This window comes from Symphodus melops (genome assembly GCF_947650265.1).
Source record: "Symphodus melops genome assembly, chromosome: 14".
NCBI lineage: Eukaryota > Metazoa > Chordata > Actinopteri > Labriformes > Labridae > Symphodus > Symphodus melops.
Genome location: NC_136704.1, coordinates 15986202 through 16004992, shown reverse-complemented (window position 1 = coordinate 16004992; position 18791 = coordinate 15986202). Strand labels below are relative to the sequence as shown.

At 39.8% G+C, this 18791-nt stretch overlaps 1 protein-coding gene across 2 annotated transcripts in view; it reads left to right on the top strand.

Moving 5' to 3' along the window:
* Window positions 1–18791, top strand: part of cUnh8orf34 (chromosome Un C8orf34 homolog) — a 51546-nt gene that overhangs the window by 31004 nt on the left and 1751 nt on the right. For both annotated transcript variants that reach the window (XM_079361829.1, XM_079361828.1), the window contains exons 9-13: window positions 2685–2770; window positions 2893–2966; window positions 10423–10549; window positions 14241–14731; window positions 16470–16566. In XM_079361829.1, coding sequence (XP_079217955.1) covers window positions 2685–2770; window positions 2893–2966; window positions 10423–10549; window positions 14241–14731; window positions 16470–16566 — 875 coding nt within the window. The remainder of the gene's footprint in view (window positions 1–2684; window positions 2771–2892; window positions 2967–10422; window positions 10550–14240; window positions 14732–16469; window positions 16567–18791) is intronic.

The window sequence follows — 18791 nt, the reverse complement described above, 5'->3', positions numbered from 1 at the left end:
CCAGACTTGCATCTGCCTGCACGGCCTCCTCTGTTTGGGTTTTGGAATTTGTTTGTTTCCTTCTCTTCTTTCATTCATTCCGCTTATCAGCTTCACTCCACACACAGGCTGTGGGATGTTGTCACAGGTTCTGCAGGAGGATGAATGGTATCAGTGTATTTTTTTTTTTTTTATGAAGTTTATCACTTGGATGTTTTTAAGCTTATAGTTTATACCGTGGACTTATCATAGAGTCCACTCATCCAATCAGCAGAAGAGGAAGGCAGCATCTGTATCTGGAGTTGATTTTGGGCTCCCAAGTTTTTTTACATGATTAAAATTTCAGACATCTGTTCTCCTTCTTTGTCTTCCTCTCTTTTTCTTGTTCAGTCCAAATTCTTGTTTTGTCCTCTTTAACCTGACCACAATGTCCTTCCCAAGTTTTATTGGCAAAGCAGTGGTGGTCATTTGTCTTCATTTTTGGTGAGTTTTAGGGCCATAAACTGATCACCAAGTTGGAATTGTAGCATCCATGCAGAGTTCATGCAGATACTCATGGACACAGCATAAAAACCTTACTTGCATGTCGTTGCACAAACACACACACACATCGGCTCCATAAACAGCAGATTGTCAAGGTTGAGGTCAAGGAATGGAAGTCCTTCATACTGTGTGTATTAACACGGTCTGGAAGGGGTTACCAGAAACACATTTCAAACATGTCTGAATGGGGCCGACCTCAAAACTGACTCCTCAGAACTGTAACACATGTGGCCCACTTAGTGTCCTTGTGTTTTACACCTGCATGCACCACTACTGTAAAGATTTAACTCTGAACACGGGCTGTTGTTTTAACTTTCAGTGAATTTTAGAAGTTAGAAGTGTGTAAACTGACAGTATTGATTGGAATCTGTCTTTTTTTTTTTCACATAACCTCTAAGAAGAGCAAGCCTTGGCCCTGTGTGTAGCTTCTAACAGTGACCAAAGTTGGGCTGGCATTCCTCACATACTCATCATCCCTGAGGCAAACATACATATTTTTTTTGACATGTGAGCGTTTATTGGTCAGTGAGGTCGATCACTCTCTGCATTACACTTCTCTTCGTAAGCATGCACATTTTTATTTCCTTCTATCCAAAGGCCGAGGCAGTCAAACAAGACCGAACCACTTGGCTTAACCCTGTACCAGCCAAAGTCAAGGAGAGGTGACACCTCGACAAGTAGATTTCTCAAGTTATTAATTTCTAGCCTCAGTCCAGTTAGTTACTGCACACAAGATCCACCTGTAATATTTCAGGCCATAACTAAGCATAACAAGCATCCAAGTCTGCCTTCTTTGTGAAATGTTTTAGATCAGGAAACATTTTTTGTTAAGATGTATAGTTTATTTCCATTAATTTGGTAAACTCATTTTCAGTTCTCAAGCTGTAATTCTTCCCAACATTTTGACCTCTGCCGCTGTCCATAACCCCCTGTCCTCACCACAAAACAGTCAGGTCCTCCTGTGTGGCTCCTAACCGACAGCAGCAGGTCAGGAAACGTGCTACTTCCCCTTGCTCTCTGCTGGTTGGTTGGTTGAAGTGTAAAGGGCCGTGTGGCCTGTGTGATGTGGGCATGTGTCTTTCTCTCCGGCTCTCACCCACCTCCTTGACGTTCCAGATTGGTTCCTTTCATGGCTGCCACCAAACTCCAGTTTGCAAACGCATCACAGATCTCAGGCACAGTCCGGAGGAGTTGGCGATGAGTCCTGAGGAAATGATTAGATCTCCACAAGCCTCATTGGGCTTGTCGTTCTCATTAAATAAATTATTTTCATACCAGGAATGTACTGAGGGAAATTAAGTCAGGACTTGTGGCTATGAGTAGCATTTGTAAAGAGAGGGGGCACAGCCTTTTTTTATTGTCCTCTTGGATCCTTTTTAATTGCCTTTTAGAGACAATTAAAATATGTAAGAGACAAAGAGAAGGATGTAAAAAAAAAGCAAAGTAATCGAATACACTTCTTTAAAGCTTGTTATGCCTATACCGTCATTGTAGAGGTAAAATAGAAGGGGCCCTGCGGCTGACATGAAATGTTGTGCACCATTAAAAGCAAGCTTTGTATTACATTAATAGTTGCACAGATTACATCAAACTAGCATGCAGTGGTGCATACTTGCAATAAATAAGGACTTTAATAACACATGCTTCAGAAAAATAAATACTAATTTCTTCTATCAAAGCACATGCTTTAGATTGAATACATGTAAATGTTATTTAATTTGTCTTTGTCTGGTTAAGGGGGAACTATTCCTGTGCCAGTTTTATGTTTAACTTTTTTAATAAGCCAATTGAAGCTGCCATCAGACAACTCTACTGTGTACAATTTGTTACATGCAGAGTCTCTCCCTTAATGAATAAGTTTGTTCATTTCCAGCTCTGTGGAGAGAGGAAACAGGTTTCTGTCACTCTCATGCCCTTTTTCTTTTTGTCTTCTTTCAATCATCCCAGGTTTTGCAGGAGAGATTATAAACTCACCAAACACTTCCTCTTTGTCTCATCACCTCTGACTGATCCAGACTATCTTGTCTCAGTGTAATCTGGGATTCAATTTCCAAACATGCATTTCAGTGTTGTGGCGGAAAAATCCTGATTACAGAGATTATTTAATTCCACTTAATGTCAGACCTGTACACAAGTATTTATCTGTTACGTGTTGCCTCCAGGTTGCAGGGAGATAACCTATCAGACGGGAGACCTGAAGACGAGCACAGAGCCCACGTATCTGAACAAGCTGTACCTGACATCTCCTGTAAGTTGCACAAAACACCTCAACATTCAGCAGGTTATTTTTGTGTGGTTTTTAAAGTGTTTATAGTCTCACACGCTTCTCTGTCTTCGTTTTTTCCTGTTTGTGTGCGTCACGTGATGCAGCTCCATTGCCCGGGAAGGACACGGTGGCAGGACGGCTGCAAGAATGCGAGGCCTTGTCTCAAGTGGCATCCTCTGTAAGTTTCCTATATCCATCCCCCAACGATTAAGATCATTTTACAGCCATCAATTCTCATGTGCTCAGCTTCTATTGTCCAAGAGAGAGCAAAAAAAAAAAAAAAACACCTCAAGCCTCCTGTTTATAGAACAAGAACCAAGCAAAAGTGATCCCTTTTTTTTGCAGGCATTTCAGCTTACACAACAGAACAAGTGATATCCTAATTCGAAAGCCTCCCTGTATCGCTTTGCTCCCCTCTCAGGGCGATTGTGTGCAATCTGACGGGTATAAATGAAAAGAATATCAAGTGACACAACAACAATCGAGGTTGATTTAGAGGTTTTATACAATAGACCTAAATATTTATGGGCTATGGGAGTTTTGCTGGGCAGAGGAGGCTTGCGTGATAGCTACACATGCTTCAGGGCAGAGACCTTATGTGGCACACTCCAGCTTTACACAGGGGCAGACACTCACATGCTGTTAATAAAGCGATCAGCTTAGACGCCGCTACTTCTGATAATAATTAGCTCCTAAAAAGCTCAATTCCTTCTTTTATAATTGACCAATCTAAGTGTTGGACACAACGTTTTACTGCATTTTAAAGAAAGAGGTTTGGAGCCAAGGCTTTGCTGCGTGTGTGAAGCAGATGCAGAGCGGCTGCAGACTAACTGGGAGCAGACCTTAAAGTCCAAAAGCACTGTTGAATCATAGGCTGAAGAATCATGCAAGCAGAAATTAGTTAGCGTAGCTTTTTAACACTGACCTACCATAGTTTTTATCATTTACAGGATATGCCTACTCACTTTGTTCAGGACATTTATCTGTCCATCCATTTAAAAAAAAAAACATATCTCAGGAACACCATCAGTCAATGTCTTTGACTTTTACACAAATGGCAGTCCTCTGGGACTAGAGGTTAAACCACTGACTTTTTATCATAATAGACAATGGCTTAATTTTTAGGGAGCTGTCATGTCGTCCATCTTTTTTATAAAGTTTATGGGAAGGACTGATGAGAATCTGATAGTCAAAAAATGTCCTCTAAGTTTCCCTGTGGATAAAAAAGTTAACTAAATCTATGACAATGGTCTTTAGTCCTTTTTTAACCCCAAAGTTCAGCTGTAGCGCCCCATATAGCGAGGCTTTGCTCCTCGCGCGGGCGGCCCGGGTTCGCGTCCGGCCTGTGGCCACTTTCCCGCATGTCTCTCCCTGCTCTCTCCCTGTTTCCGACTCTATCCACTGTCCTTCACTATCAATAAAGGCCAAAAATAAACCTTTAAAAAAAAAAAAAAGTTCAGCTGTAATGTGACATCTTGTTGTCATCAAATATCTCCTGTCACTTACTTTAGGTAAACCAGTTTTTGTATGTGTAATGACTTAATAATAACTAGGGGTAGGACTTCATTAAAAAAATAATCTGATTAACTCAGGGCTTTCAAATTAATTAATCAAAATTAATTAATTAATAATTAATGCATTTTTAGTGTATCACATTTTAAGTGTATCACAATATTTGCCCTAAAAAGCCACACTTCTCAATCTAAATGGATTTCTGTGGATGAATGAATGCAACGCATCCAACTTTACTTGCTCTTCAGTTTCATAAAGCTGTTGGATCTTGTTAGAAATACTTTTTCTGCACAGCAGCTTGAAGGTTGGATCACACGTTATCTGTAGCACAATTCCTTATCTTCTACCACTAGCACATGCCATTTTCTTGTAATTAACACGTTAAAGTCCCACCCCACCATAATAACAAATGGGATTTGTAATTGCTTGTTAATTTAACTAGTTCATCTGTATTGGGGGGAAAAAACCCTCTAATGCTTTACTGAACATTGCAGGGGGAAAGACTCTAAAGTCCAAAACATCAGAAGAACTTGATTGTGTTCATTATGTCATTATTAATGTATGTCCAGACTTTAAAAGTGTTCTTTGCAATGATACAAACATGTCCAATTATTTCTCACTTGTTGGTTAATTTGGAGAACAGGACTTTTGTTACTTTTTTCTTGTCTTAGAAATGTTGAGGTCGTATTTTAATTTTAGTACATTTCATCATGCATGGCCGTCGTTAACTCAAGTCTGCCTTGCTTCGTACATTGCTCATGTTTGGGCAGTAAAAGTTGGCGATGTTGAAAAGTAAACACTGTTAATGGTTATCATTATTACTTCGACAGGGCCCCTTTCCTGCCAGCTCCTTTAGGTGATAATTGCTCCATAAAGACAAATACTTTCCTAAATCAATCCTCAGCACAAACCCTGCAGCTTATTCTTCCAGGTTCTCTTGTGAGGGTCCAGTGATATGTTGTATGGGTGTTAACCACGTACAGCATGCCAGGGAAAACTGTTCATTTTTACTGTAGAACCACGATAATTGGTATGATGCAATGCCATGTGTACAGTCAGATACAAGGCAGATCCAATGTGATGGTTTGTTAAGTTTTCAGGGGGAAATGTCAGTATTTCAGCAGATACATCCCATGGCCTCTATATCTGACTCCAGTGTGCCCTCCTCTGCATGAAGGGTTTTCACTGACATGGTTATCATCTGAGCAGCTGTTTGGGACTTTAGATTCTATGTTACTACACTTTTTCCTTCAAAAGTTTGTTGGGTAATTCCCACATTTTACTTATTTTACACTTATGTCTTCTGCGTGCTGTGCTCTGAGTTATTGTTGTTAAATGTGTTGTCATTGTTGAAAACATTGAGCTGTCTGTTTATTCAGTGTGTTTGGAGTATGAAATTCCATTTTAAGTTGTTTTTTGTTTTTTTGTCAAGAAAGGAAAAATGTCCTGCTCTGTTATAAAGGTAATGGTGCAATGGATTAAACTTGAATGTGTCCTGGAAGATGTCTGCTTGTGGATATGAGAAACAACTTTGACTGGTTATTATGTTTAGTACAACAGAAATGACACTGATTTAGTGAGCTCTGCTAAATATTGCATTAAGTTGATAATGTGATGACTGTCAACCATGCAGCTTTTGTTTGTCAATCAAAACTATAAAAACAATGCAGCTGCCATTAAACACAGACTGGTAGAACGTTATATTTTCTTGCAATAATCCTCATTTGCCCAACACTGCTTTTCAATCCCTGTTGTTACATAACTGTTCTTTTTTTTCTCTGTTTGTTGTTGCTTTATGACTGAGAGTTAGACACTATGTCATACAACCTGCCTGAGTAATGCTTGGATAAAAGTCTAACTGTGTTATTGACAATATCCTGTTTACATTTGGCAATGCTAACTCGTTCTTATGGCTGGTGAGCTTGTGAGCTCAGTATACAGTCCATAAAATTCATTAGGAGTTCCATCTGTGAGCCAAAACAACAGGAACTCATTAAAAGGCAAATGTTGCTACTCTCATATATCCCATCGACTCCCACAGCTAAGAGAGCTACCGAGGAAGAGGCTTTAAGAGCAAGCTCAGCCCTCTAGAAAACATACTGTGTCTCATGTGAAAGTCAATTTTAGTGGATCAACATCTTCAAAGATATGATTGAACATGAAAAGGAGACAAAAATTCTCCTTTGGGCACCACGTTTCAAATCCGACCTTTAGCCCCTTTTCTGCATGTCATTCCCCACTTGTTCTCATTTTGTCTCCCTCTCTCTCTCTCTGTATACCTGATATCCGCCGCTATCTGCTGTCCTGTCTCTCCAATAAAGGCATAAAAAGCCCCCCCCTCCTCCCCCATCTGCTTCATTTTATAATTTCAATTTAACTTTATTTGTAAGGAACCATGTGCAATGAAAACTTAAAACATAATGTAACCATTTGATGCATTGCACCAGAGTTCATCTTAGGCTAATTTACATCTGCAGTCCCTTGTCTTAAACATTCCCCCAAATCTTAAACTATGAACTGTTACGACATGATTCCTTCTTGTATGTTTGAAGGCTTTGTTATCTGTTAAACCAAAAACATTTTTGTTTGATTAGAATTAAAAATAACTCTGCACTTTTAATACACAATGTTCCCTCTCACACATGTGCAGATCAAATCCTCATGCAGAGGAGCGCACATCTGCCTGCATGTTCCGTGCTTCACTTTGACATCTACTCATCCTTCGCCTTCGACGAAATCAGTCCTAATCAAGCTGACAAATCTAGGCAAAGCTAAAGTGGTAGCCATGCAGAATTCATCAAGGTGAAGATAAATGTAGAAGTCTCATTCTGTTGTAATCACACTCATTCCTGTGGGAAGTGCTTCAATTATGGATTCAAGAGATGTGCAACCAAAAGGCAGTTTAATCAAAAAGAGATGAAAGTTGATTTTTAGATAGTCGCTGCAAAATGATAAAACATCAAAATAATACAGTGTTTTTTTTTAGCAAACAAAGTCCTGATTTGTAGATGTAAAGGCCTGAAAGGCGTGCGTGTGTGTGTGTGTGTGATGAGTATTAGTCTCCATGCTTCTCTTCCTAACCACTATAAGGAAGTCAATCAATAGTGCTTTGCAAAGCCTCAAACCTCCAACTCAGCCCAGCCATGTCTGAGGTCTGTGACTGCATGCTCACAACCCCGACAGCTCTGGTACGGGGGGCAATGTTGGACCTATCCCCAGATTGTGGTGATTATTACTGCTGACCACACACGTACATGTATAGCTGCACACATGCAGGCTATAAAATATTGAACTCTAGGACTTTCAATCTCTCTCTCCCTCTCGCTCTTTTTCTTTCTGTTTTGTTTGCTCTCAACATGGAATCAATTTGAGCAAGAAGCAAGACCCTTGTTTGTTAGTCAAGCAAAAGCATCACCAGAGGGTTTTTCCCCTCTTCTCTTCTCTCTTTTTGTTTTGTCATTCTGGGAGGGAGATTATACAGCTCGGGTTCTACACCACTGACATTAATATACTCATAAGTCATTGTAAAATCATAGCAACTCTTTATTTCAGAGATGAAAAGGCTTTGCTTCTCATCTCTTTGTCTATGAAGATTAAAACACTGATCCAAGCATGCAAACAAAGGGAGAACAGTGTTTATTCATGCCGTATGTTGTCGCTGATAAGGACAACAGCTTTTTTCAAGCTTTGAGAACCCATTTTCATGACATCCTCCTGTCATGTCGGTCTGTAAGCTCATTTTTGTTTATTTATGTGCATTTATTTACTGCCAAGCCGTGCTGTTTTGCACATGATTTTGCACATGTGCTATTTTGATACCCTGTTTATGTTGACATCTGCCAGCTGACTTTCTAAATGTGTGTGCCCTCAACAAACTTCGTGTAACAACACTCATATTTGGATGCTAAATGTCTGTTTATTTACTGATGTAATCGTGGGAGGTGAATTGCTTGCAGTCTCAGAGTATCCTGTTTGTTTGTCCAACTATATAACTGCACAGCAGCAGCAGCTTAAGCCTCTGTCTCTATGATATATGGCCCTGATTTAAAGTTCAGTCTTTGCTGCAGTGGACAAAGGAGCTGAAGGTCAGCAGAAATGTAAATGTCAGACAGTGGATCCTCATTTATCAACTGCTCTTAATTGTGCAAAACTGGGCCATCCCAGTGAAGTTCTCTCTCTCTTATTTAACGGTTTAAAAGAGGGGTGGGATTAGTAATCAATATGGGATTATATTTGTGTCCTTGGTTGTTATTGATACTTGTGTTTAAACAAATTCGGGCACTGGTAACAGATTTTCCAGCCAATTTCATCACATCAATTCATGACCCCTCACGGTGGCTCTTGTGAGCAGAAGTCAATTGGCCAAAGGAGAAGTTGAAAGGAGAAGAAGTTGACAGCTGCATGATGTCAGACAGCAGTGGAAAGAAGTTAATAGATGAAGCGTGATAAGGGGTGAAGGTTTCACCAAAATTTAGTCAATATGTTACGTTGTAAAGGAGGGGCTGGAATAGCAGGGTTACTCATGCTATGATACAATATGATATAAATGGCCATACAAAAATAAACGTGAGATAATACCCTGAAACAGTAAATCATGTAATGATACAACAATATTAATATTGAATCTGCTGAGAGCTAAGAGCAGAACCAATACCGCTAAATACAAATATATACATTAAGTGCAATAAATGGTTATAAAATAAATATAAAAAGAGTATTTCTGACTAAAATGTATTTCATATCATATTGTTTTTGTATCAGGGGTAACCCTGCTATTCAAACCACTACTTTTAATGCAATGACTAACAGCATGATAAAGATAGATCATGTGCATTTGACAACTTAAACCATCAATCTGTTGGTGGCCTCGTTGTAGGCGCTGAGAAGACCCAGAGAAAAAGACAGACCAGATGATGTCATGCTGTTGGAATTAGGGGGAGACACCAACAAAGAGCAAGCCCTAAAGTCAGGGAGCGGGCTCAGTTTTAATGTTCAGCCTGCCTCGCTGCTTTATGAGGACTATAATTATGGACTGGCTTGTGGTGCTGAGGTTCTGCTGCTACAGAACGCCTCAGACAGGCCCAGTGATCAATGGTATAGACCTGAGGAATCATGTTCCATCATTTATCAGAATACAGAAACTTATCTTGTTTCTCATCATACCTCTTGTGCAGAAACAGACTTTTAAGCCCACTTTGAATCTGGCAAAGCATAAAATAAGTACCCTGTTATATCCCAGGTTTATCTTTAAGTGCTGTTGGAAGACCACACTGGATGTATATCACCAGATCTCCCAGAGCTGTACTCTGTGTCAGCACTTTGTCGAGCGAACTCTGTCTCTCATTAAGTGCTGAGCGCATAGGTGATGTAAGTGCTGGCATCAGAGGTATCATAACTTATCTAGTGTAAACCAAACTTACAGGATGTGGAATTAGGGCTGACAGGTTTTATTTCTCACCTGTGCTTGAATCTCGTGTGAGCCTGGCGCATTGGCTTAACGGCTCCTCTGGCCACTTGTGTGCCGTCAAAGGAATCAAGCAGAGGATTAGGCACACTGCCATCACAGGACTTGGCAACCTGAGTCTGATAAAGAGGCCTCTTTCCAAATGATACATGGAACCGGGAAGAGGTAGTGACGAAACGGGTCAAAGCAGCCACTTTAAGTGATCCAATCTGTCTTTTTCAAGCATTTATTTTATTGTTATTCTTTGATAATACCAATGTCACATAGTCTACAAAACGATCCCAACTGGCAGATTTATTGTACATTCTGGTTGATATTTGCTGCTGTCAGGCTCTTTGCCAGCAGACTAGTGTACGTACAAGCTCCTATAGATTTACTGATAGTTACACAAAAATGCTCTGAACCACTACTGACAGTCTTGCATTCAGCATTCACTTAACAGAGCTCACTGCACGCTCTCTGCTTTCATCTACACTTGCTGTGGTTTCTTGTGTTTTTCTAAAGCCCATAAAAATAATAATTGGCCCCTTTTTTTTTTTTTTTGCAGCAGATATGGCTCGGATATTTCCAGCAATGGAAGAAAATTATATAAAGAGTTAATTGAAGGGTTTGTCGTCTAATATGACTTTTTCTTTCTTCTGTTCTCCATGCTAACTAGCGTCAGGCTGTCTGGGAGGCTGATCTGAAGGCTGTGCGAGGTGGGAGCTCTGTTGGGCAGACGAGCCTGCTACTGGGCGACTCCCTCTTTTCTAAAGAGCTGGAGAACATGGGCAAACAGCTCGCTGGTAGGCTGTTTGTTGGTTTGCATGAATATGTGTTGATCCATATGTTTCTCTCTTTTATTAGTGGCTTTAAGGATGAAGAATAAGGCTGAATCTGATATCTTTATGTGGAATAACACACTACATTATACATATATTGACACATACACAAAGTCTTTAATCAACACACTTGTCCTTTAGAAATGGTTTTACGCTGCACTTGTGAAGACTGGGAGGTGGAGAATTGGGTTAAAGAATTTCCTGGCGGGGTTTTTTCCCCAAAGACCTTTCCTGCTTAATTAAAAACAGATCTGCCTCCTAAAATGTGTCTGAAAACTGAAAAGGAATTAAAATATTTCAAACATGCCAGTTATTACTATCAAATCCAGCTTCGACAGGTCCAATCAGTAACTCAAGCTCTGCTGAGTCATTTGGACAAGATCCTTGTTCGAATGATTTGGCCGACTAAATGGAATTTGTGTGGCCTTTTGGAAATGCTTAATGCCTAATGTAGATCATGCTCTTCTTTGATATGTGTGACGTCGGGTGACTCAAAGGCTGCTTTTGTTGTCATGAGGATCAAATGATATCCACTTGTATATCAGATGAAAGCCTGGAGTGGAGGCCAGAGGGAACATTGCCATTTACCATCATGTGTCACCCACTTGTTTGTGTATGCCTGTCCTCCTCACATACCACACTTATTTGAAGCATATTAATCCTGCTCATTGAACTCCTCACTGTGTTTCCACCTCCTCCCGTCTTCTCTGCTCATCTGCCGGTGCTTCAGAGCCACCAGAAGAGGAACATTTGTGTTAACAGCACACTAAATGTAGCCCCAGAGGTCCTCAGATGGCATTAATCTCTAGTCGTTTTACGCTGAGTTACTGATTATTACGAGCAAGGGCTCCCACCGGGCAATTCAGTGAAGCTGTTCAACGAGCTAATTTGACTCTTTCAAGTCTTTATAAGCCGCTAATACTTTCCATGTCTTGTGCAAGAGTCGAGCTTTAGATCTTATGTTGTTACTCCAATTATGTGGTGTGGAAATCACCCTTTGTTTCTTGAGTTTCTTTCAAATCAGTTTTTTTAGTAATAACTGTTTCTGTTGTAAGATTTTCTACATTGATGCAGATTTTTTTTAAGATATTAATTTGGGGAATCTGAACCCAATTTTTCCATTTATTCAAACCTGCCAAACTGCTCAATGCATTAGTGGTAAATTAAGGCTTTCGCTTACATAAATAAAAACGTGTAGCGTTTCAATAGTTTCCCTGACGTAGAGAGTGGAAGTACAAGCATACACAGTGGATCTTACCAAGACTTAAGTGAATTAATTGCTCAACCCGAGGACGATCTTTTTAATTAATTCATCTGATTGCTCTGAGCCTGTGAATCAAACAAAGACAAGTGGTATGTCATTAGCAGTTCTTTGTATATTTTTAGAGGAGGGGCATAAAAACACTTGCATGTGCTCTGAATGGCTGCATAGCGTGCTGTGGTTTTGTACTCTCTCAACACGTGCAACCTCAGCTTGATCAAAGACTAATAGATTAGATCTGTTTCTATTTCTTCTTGTCTCCTCTTCTCCATCTCATTTTCTCCAAGTCTTTCTTTTTTTTTCCACATCTTTTTACTTAAAGATTGGATGAAAACTTAACAAAGGTTGGTAGCATATGGATTTTGATGCTACCTCTTTGAACTCAAGGAGCTGTCATTTTACATCAGTGTCTGTGAGATTGGCTTAACTATTTTTTTCCTCCCCCTTTTAAAACAGAGAATTTTAAAAGTTAAGCTGTATGTGACAGGCAGCTCATAAATGACAGGAAGAGGTGGGTCGTGACTCGTTTACAGTAAAATCATGAGTGGAGCAGCATTTACGTAAAAGGAGAAAGACTTTCACAACAAACACATGTGGTGTTTATCATCTTACCGGTAAATAATTTGAGATGGAAATATCAACTGTATGGGAACAGATTGCTAACGAACATGTCCTGTTTATGTTGCGATGATAACACTGGCGGTGGCGTGGGCGGTTAAAGGCTTTAAATGGAAAAATCCTCATATCTGGAAGTTAAGTTTTGTCATTTTATTAAGTTTATTTATTGTACCTCTCCCCAGGAGGTCCGATGGTCACAATCTACTGTAGCGGTTCACGCAGATTATCAACCTGATAACTGCTCCTCATCTTTATGATGCAAATGTATGAATAAAAATGTTCCTTTCACGTGATCAAAGCTGATGAGAAAAACATTTGTTAAGGAGTGAGTACCAATAAAGAAAAGGGATAGGGACACCAAATTGGTTTTGCACCAGGCGGATAACGTACTGATTCCTGCTGTTAAACTGGGCATGTAAATATGACTTATGGCTTTTTGGAGCCAGTGCCTAAAGTGGATACTCCATGATCGGCAATCTTTTGCACTTGCATTGGCTTTGTTTCTCAACAGCGGAGGTTGCAGCTCGACTGTGACATACTGCAGTCCTCCCATGGACACGAGCTGATGTCATGATATACCCCGAACACCCCACAAAGTTAATTATCCTTCAACTTTCATTTAAAAAGCTGAGCTACATTTATAGTTTCCCTTCATATGATTTTAAAGAGGTAACATGTGTTGAATGTAAAAAGGTTAAAGCAACACAGACACAATGTCATGCTGTACACATGCAGGTCATCGAGCACTAAACAGTTCGAGCTCTGCATTGTTTCTCGTTATAAAGTTTCACCCCGTACACTTAGAGCTGATTTAGCACAGAAACAGCAATATAATTATGCATGTCAGAATAATGAAATGTATTGGAACCATGCAGGACTGTATACAAAACAGTCTGGAGCAGATTTTATACCAGCTGTCCAAAAGTTGCGTTTCAAGTAGCACGGCAGACGTTTCAAACATGAAATACTTCAAGAATATTTGTCAGGGGACAGGAGCATGTGCTTCACATTTCTAAGTGGAAAAATGTTGTTTGTGTAGGAAGAGAGCTCAGCTCAAAAACAAGTTAAGTAAAGTGTTGTGAAATATTTGTCATGCCTCTTGTTATTTACGTAACGTCACTCGTATACAGTTTTCCCAAAATATCCTCTTCAAATGATAATTCCCAGACTCGTTTGTTGAATCTTCATTGCCAGGATCTTGTATAAAAGCACACCACATGGAAAAAGTGACCCAGATGTTCAATGCAGACGTTAGCAGCATCACTTTTTTTAACGAATCAAAATGTTTTTGAAACTCCCAAACAAAAGTGTTTTTGTCATGAAGAGGCCTTTATTTTTTTTCTAATCACTCTCTGTTCTATGTCAACTTGGAACCTTTTCTCAAACAGGAATCTGGAGTCCCCCACAACTCACAGGGTCTATAAATATTGTCATCATTGCCCAGAAGTAGGATTAAATCAAGCTGTCTCACCCACTTTAATGCTCGGTAAAGTTTGTGAATCATCAGTCTTGTAAGACATGTGCTAACCTCATAGTGGAGCCTCTGAATATGTAATAAAGAATCAATCTGACTCTCACTTGGAAGCTTTCTCATCTACCAGAATCAACCAGAGTCATCCTTTTGTTACAGTCATTATACATTAAAAAAAAAAAAAAAAAATCTTAAACAATTAAATGTGCAGCTTCAAATGAAGAACACGTCATCCCATTAACTACATTTTGTGCTTCTGACGTCTTGACTTTTGTAATCTTTCATCTTTTTTTCTCTCCCTCCAGAGGTTGAAAAGGACTTGGCCAAGCTGGCAGAAGTGGGGAAGATGACCAGCCGGAGCACCAATAATTCGCACAGCAGCCTGCTCCACTCACCGCTACGCCACAGAACACTACCCGACACACTTCCTCTCCCCAGCCTGCTGTCTAGACCTCAGTCTCCAGCCAGCAGCCTCTCAGGCAAACCCTGCGGTGTGGGCCTCCCTTTGCTCAGCCCGAAGTCAAGCTCCCTGGTCATGGGTCGTACTCAATCTCCCAGCAACCCCAGTAGCCGGACTCAAACCCCCAGAACACCCAGCAGGCCCCTCACGCCAAATAGTTTGCTGACACGCTCCACCTTTAACCCTGGAGCTCATAAAGAGGTGACCTTCAGGAGGTCACGGAGCCGCCCTGTGACACCCACATGTCAGCCCGTGCTTCCTCGCCCGCTGCTCACCCCGCCTGGACTGAGCACGACAGACACCCTTGGTGCTAGCCTACGGGCCTATTTGTCTGAGGTGAGATCCAAAACTGAAAGGTTTGGCTCTGTTTGTGATAAGCAACAATGACACAAAAAAAGCTCTAAAATTGTATTTCAAATAAAAATAAAAGGCTAGGGAGAGTGTCAGATTATCTTTCACCGTAAATCAATTCACCAGGATTTCCCTGACGTCATCCTCTGTGAGCAAAACAGTGATTATATTGTACTGCAGGTTTGCAAATGTTTAATTGTAGTGAGTCAGACAAAAATGGGATTTAGTCAATATTTTTAGGTAAAGTAACATATTTGATATGACGTAGCGAGAGCTTGTAGGAAAAACTAGTTAACTAACTTACTAGTTTTCAACAAATTACAAACTAATCCTAATGCTTAGCTTACATTAGCAACCAGTATGAATTTATGGCTTTGATATATTTTGTAACTTCAATTTAACAGTTGGTTTAATGAAAGACATTGTATGGCTCTTCATTTACCTTCTGGTCAGAAAGAACATCTCGTTACATGCTTGTGTTTTACTTGAAGTAGTAAGGAATTAGTTATAGCCATGTTATGACTTCTAGCCATCAGAGGTCTTTTACATAAGATTCATCCAGTAATGAAATAGATCGAGTTGAGAACACAGTTTCAAACACATATAGTGAAGTTGTCCAAAGCTTTTGGTCTACAAAATCTTGGGACCACAAAATCACTCCAAGTTTATTGGAATGTTTCACTTTGCTGAGCGTGAACTTGTGAGTGTCAAAGAGGCTCAATGCCCATGTAAAAGTCGGCTGTAGAACACATGAGACACTTTACACAGAAACATTATGACATCAGAACACACAATATCACACATGTACACACCAGAACACTAACACACAGGCTTCATGTGGGGTTTAGTGCAGAGTCATGGAGGTCTGTACAGTAGTATGTCTTTTCATTGTGGAAAAATAAGTCTGGCATAAAAGGCGACCGCTCAATAGGATTTCTTTGTTATAGTCCTTTCATGATTTACTTAACGGGGACGCTGTTAAATATGAGAAGGCCTTATTAACAGTGGGCAGGATTTTTGTAGCCCCTCTCTGTACTCTTTGACAATTATTGTAGTTGACACCTAGTGAGATTATCCAAGACACCAGTGCACCCAGTCTGCCTTTATTGGTGCCAGCTGGTCCAATGGAGAAGGGCTAAAAGGAGACCTGTACAGACACCACCAGCAAAACACCAAAGAAACAAAGTTAAACAAAGCTCCTTTTGTAAGGGGACACTTTTTTTATTCTGTAAAAGATGGATGAGGATAAAGAAAACGTTTTGATTAGGGATGCTTCGATTGTATCTGTTGAACATCAGTGACAAACATCAGTCCGTCGGCAAATGAGGTGGCACGCATCAATGTCCGTAGTGGATGGAAGACAGTATGCTGACCTGCTGATTCAGAGCAGAGGTTTTTTCTGGGGAAAGATGACTCCTGTTGGACAAACTCTTAATTTTCTTTTCATGGTCGAACAGGAAAGAACTATATATATATTCAGATCTGATGTTTGAAATGTAAAACTACTAAATAAGTCCTTGCAGCTGGATTGAGTGCTGAGTAGTTGTGGATATGTTTTCGTTAGATCATCTGGAGTATTTTCAGAGGGAAGGTATTTTCAATCGACCGGTTTTCTAACAAAATGAAGTCTGTCCTATCACATGATCCATATTTTCTTACTTCAGAGTATGAGTTGCAGTCTGCTAACAGTTCTGCTCCGTCATGTTGTCTTTCTCCACACCAGGATGAGTTTTACCAGCAGTTACAGGCCATCAGACAGCCTTGGCATATTCCCAGTGACACAGACAGTGACATCCTGGAGCCTCCTGAACAGGATAAAAGTGAGTCATCTACCCTCCTCGTCCTCCCACATGTGTTTATGATTGTTTATAAATGGTACGTTTAATATTCCACTCAGTTGCAGGTAATTTCTAGAAGCTTCTCTCTGTAAATGAATGCTCTTATTTGACAAACGGCCTGTCTAATGTTTTCCTCCCGTCAGTATTTTTTCTTTGTAAAACATGGGGCTCATTTCTTTCCTGTCACATCCCTTTACAACAGTTAGTCATCACAGCGTTTAATAGCTATAGATCATAAAAAGTGAAGATTAATTTGTAAGAATTTCTGTTAAACTTTCAGGATGAAGCACAGACACAGATTTCCACATCTCACAGTTGGGTGAAATCCTGGGAGGTTTCATTGGGGGGATGTAAAATTTTCTTACCTGGCATCATGAAGACAACATATTTCTATCAAGAGATAGATATATATATTGTAGATATGAATATTTCACGCTCATATGCCATAAACCTGCAAATAGTAGTAATGTGGCTGAGATACAATACAGAATATTACTTTGGCTTTAAAAATTTCAATCAGACTTTATTGTTTGGCTTCATAAATCACATGAACATGTATAAATATGGACTAATTGAAGCTCTCTAAACTTTGTTAAACATATGGTAATACTTAGTAAGGATTTATTGTAACAAAATAAAATGTAATGTAATATTATTATTAGTCTGCAAACAGTAAACATTACTTTAAGAGCACTACTGCTGTTATTTCAGAGGGTGAACAAACAGTATGTTGACATTGTGTTTCTTTTAGTCATTTAGACAAAGGACTAAAATTATAAGACAGTAGTACTGTTGGAAAAGCAATGTGCCAATCGAAACTTAAAAAAGGAAATTCCCCGTGAGAGGAAGAACAGGCTCAGAGAATCCAATGTTAGGACTGAACAATTTGATTACTTAGAAAAAGGGTCTTCAAAATGTTGATATTTTTCTATTTTAAACGTCCAACCGACTAATATCGCTCCCACCACTAGTAGAGCAAGAAAGTATTTTTAAGTCCTAAAAGGATGCATACTAAGAATTCAGAAATGTTCACAAATTACCTTGCCATCTTTTCCCAGTAAACAAAGCATCAGGACCAGCTATTCAAACGGAAAATCAAGTGCATGTGAGACCTTAAAAGACAGATTTTTATTGACGTTATTATGAAAGAATTCCAGTCAAACCCAAGTGAAAGATGGAAAATGGTTGTCACATGGAAATAAAACACTTCTGACAAGTTCCCCGAGAAGGGGGGTTGTTTTGCCAAATGTGTATTTTTCAAAATAAATGGATACAATTTTCTAATAGCCCCTGGGGGTCTGCTCTCAACCTTGGCAGTAGTAATGACATGTTGAGTGAAGATAAAAGCCACACGTTAAATTAGAGGTGGCTCAGATACAGGGAGAGAAAAACAGACAGAGAAAGGAGACTCAATAGCCACAAGATGCGACAAAGCACTTTCGGTCGTGAGAGAGGGCCAACAGGCCGGTGAGCTGAAATCTGGTTTGTACTGTATGTCTCTGAGCATGTGGGAGTGTGTGTGATATTAGTCGGGGTAAAACATTGGATATTGTTTTCAGAGCCCCCCCTCACACATCCAACTTCTGTTTGACCCATGAAATATGATTGAATATTATATTGAAAGCCGGCCTTTTCTAAAAAACTGTCATACACAAACAGATGAAAAAAGTAACAACCAGAGAAATCGTCCACTGTCCTTAGAGGCTTTCCAATTACTTCAGGCAAGAAGAAAGGCAACGGACTTAACAACTGATATTTATTTATTTAAACCTCTGAAAAACAGGAATGTTAACATGTTTGCACATAAAAAAAATTCTTTCGGTGTTTGGTCTGGACAGGTACTGGTGTTTGCATGTGTGTCTATGGGTATAAATGAATACGGGTCCCACTTTAATAGGGCAGTTACACCCTCCTCCCAGTATCACAGCAGATGTGTCTGAGCAGGCGCCAAGTGTATGGTGAGAGCTGAATAATGGGTGAAAAATACATAGCTATTTCCTGTTATTCGATAAACTTCCACAATGCGACAACCGCACTCACCACAATGGAGATGAAAGCTGTCTGTCCTTTTTCTCACTCCTAACCCCTTTTGTTCCAAACGGATTTAGTGTTCCCCTTCAGCACCACTAGTGAGTTCAACATGGACTTGTGCCATGGAAATACATTAGTATGCTGTAGTACACACTATGCTGTTATATTATTTTGTG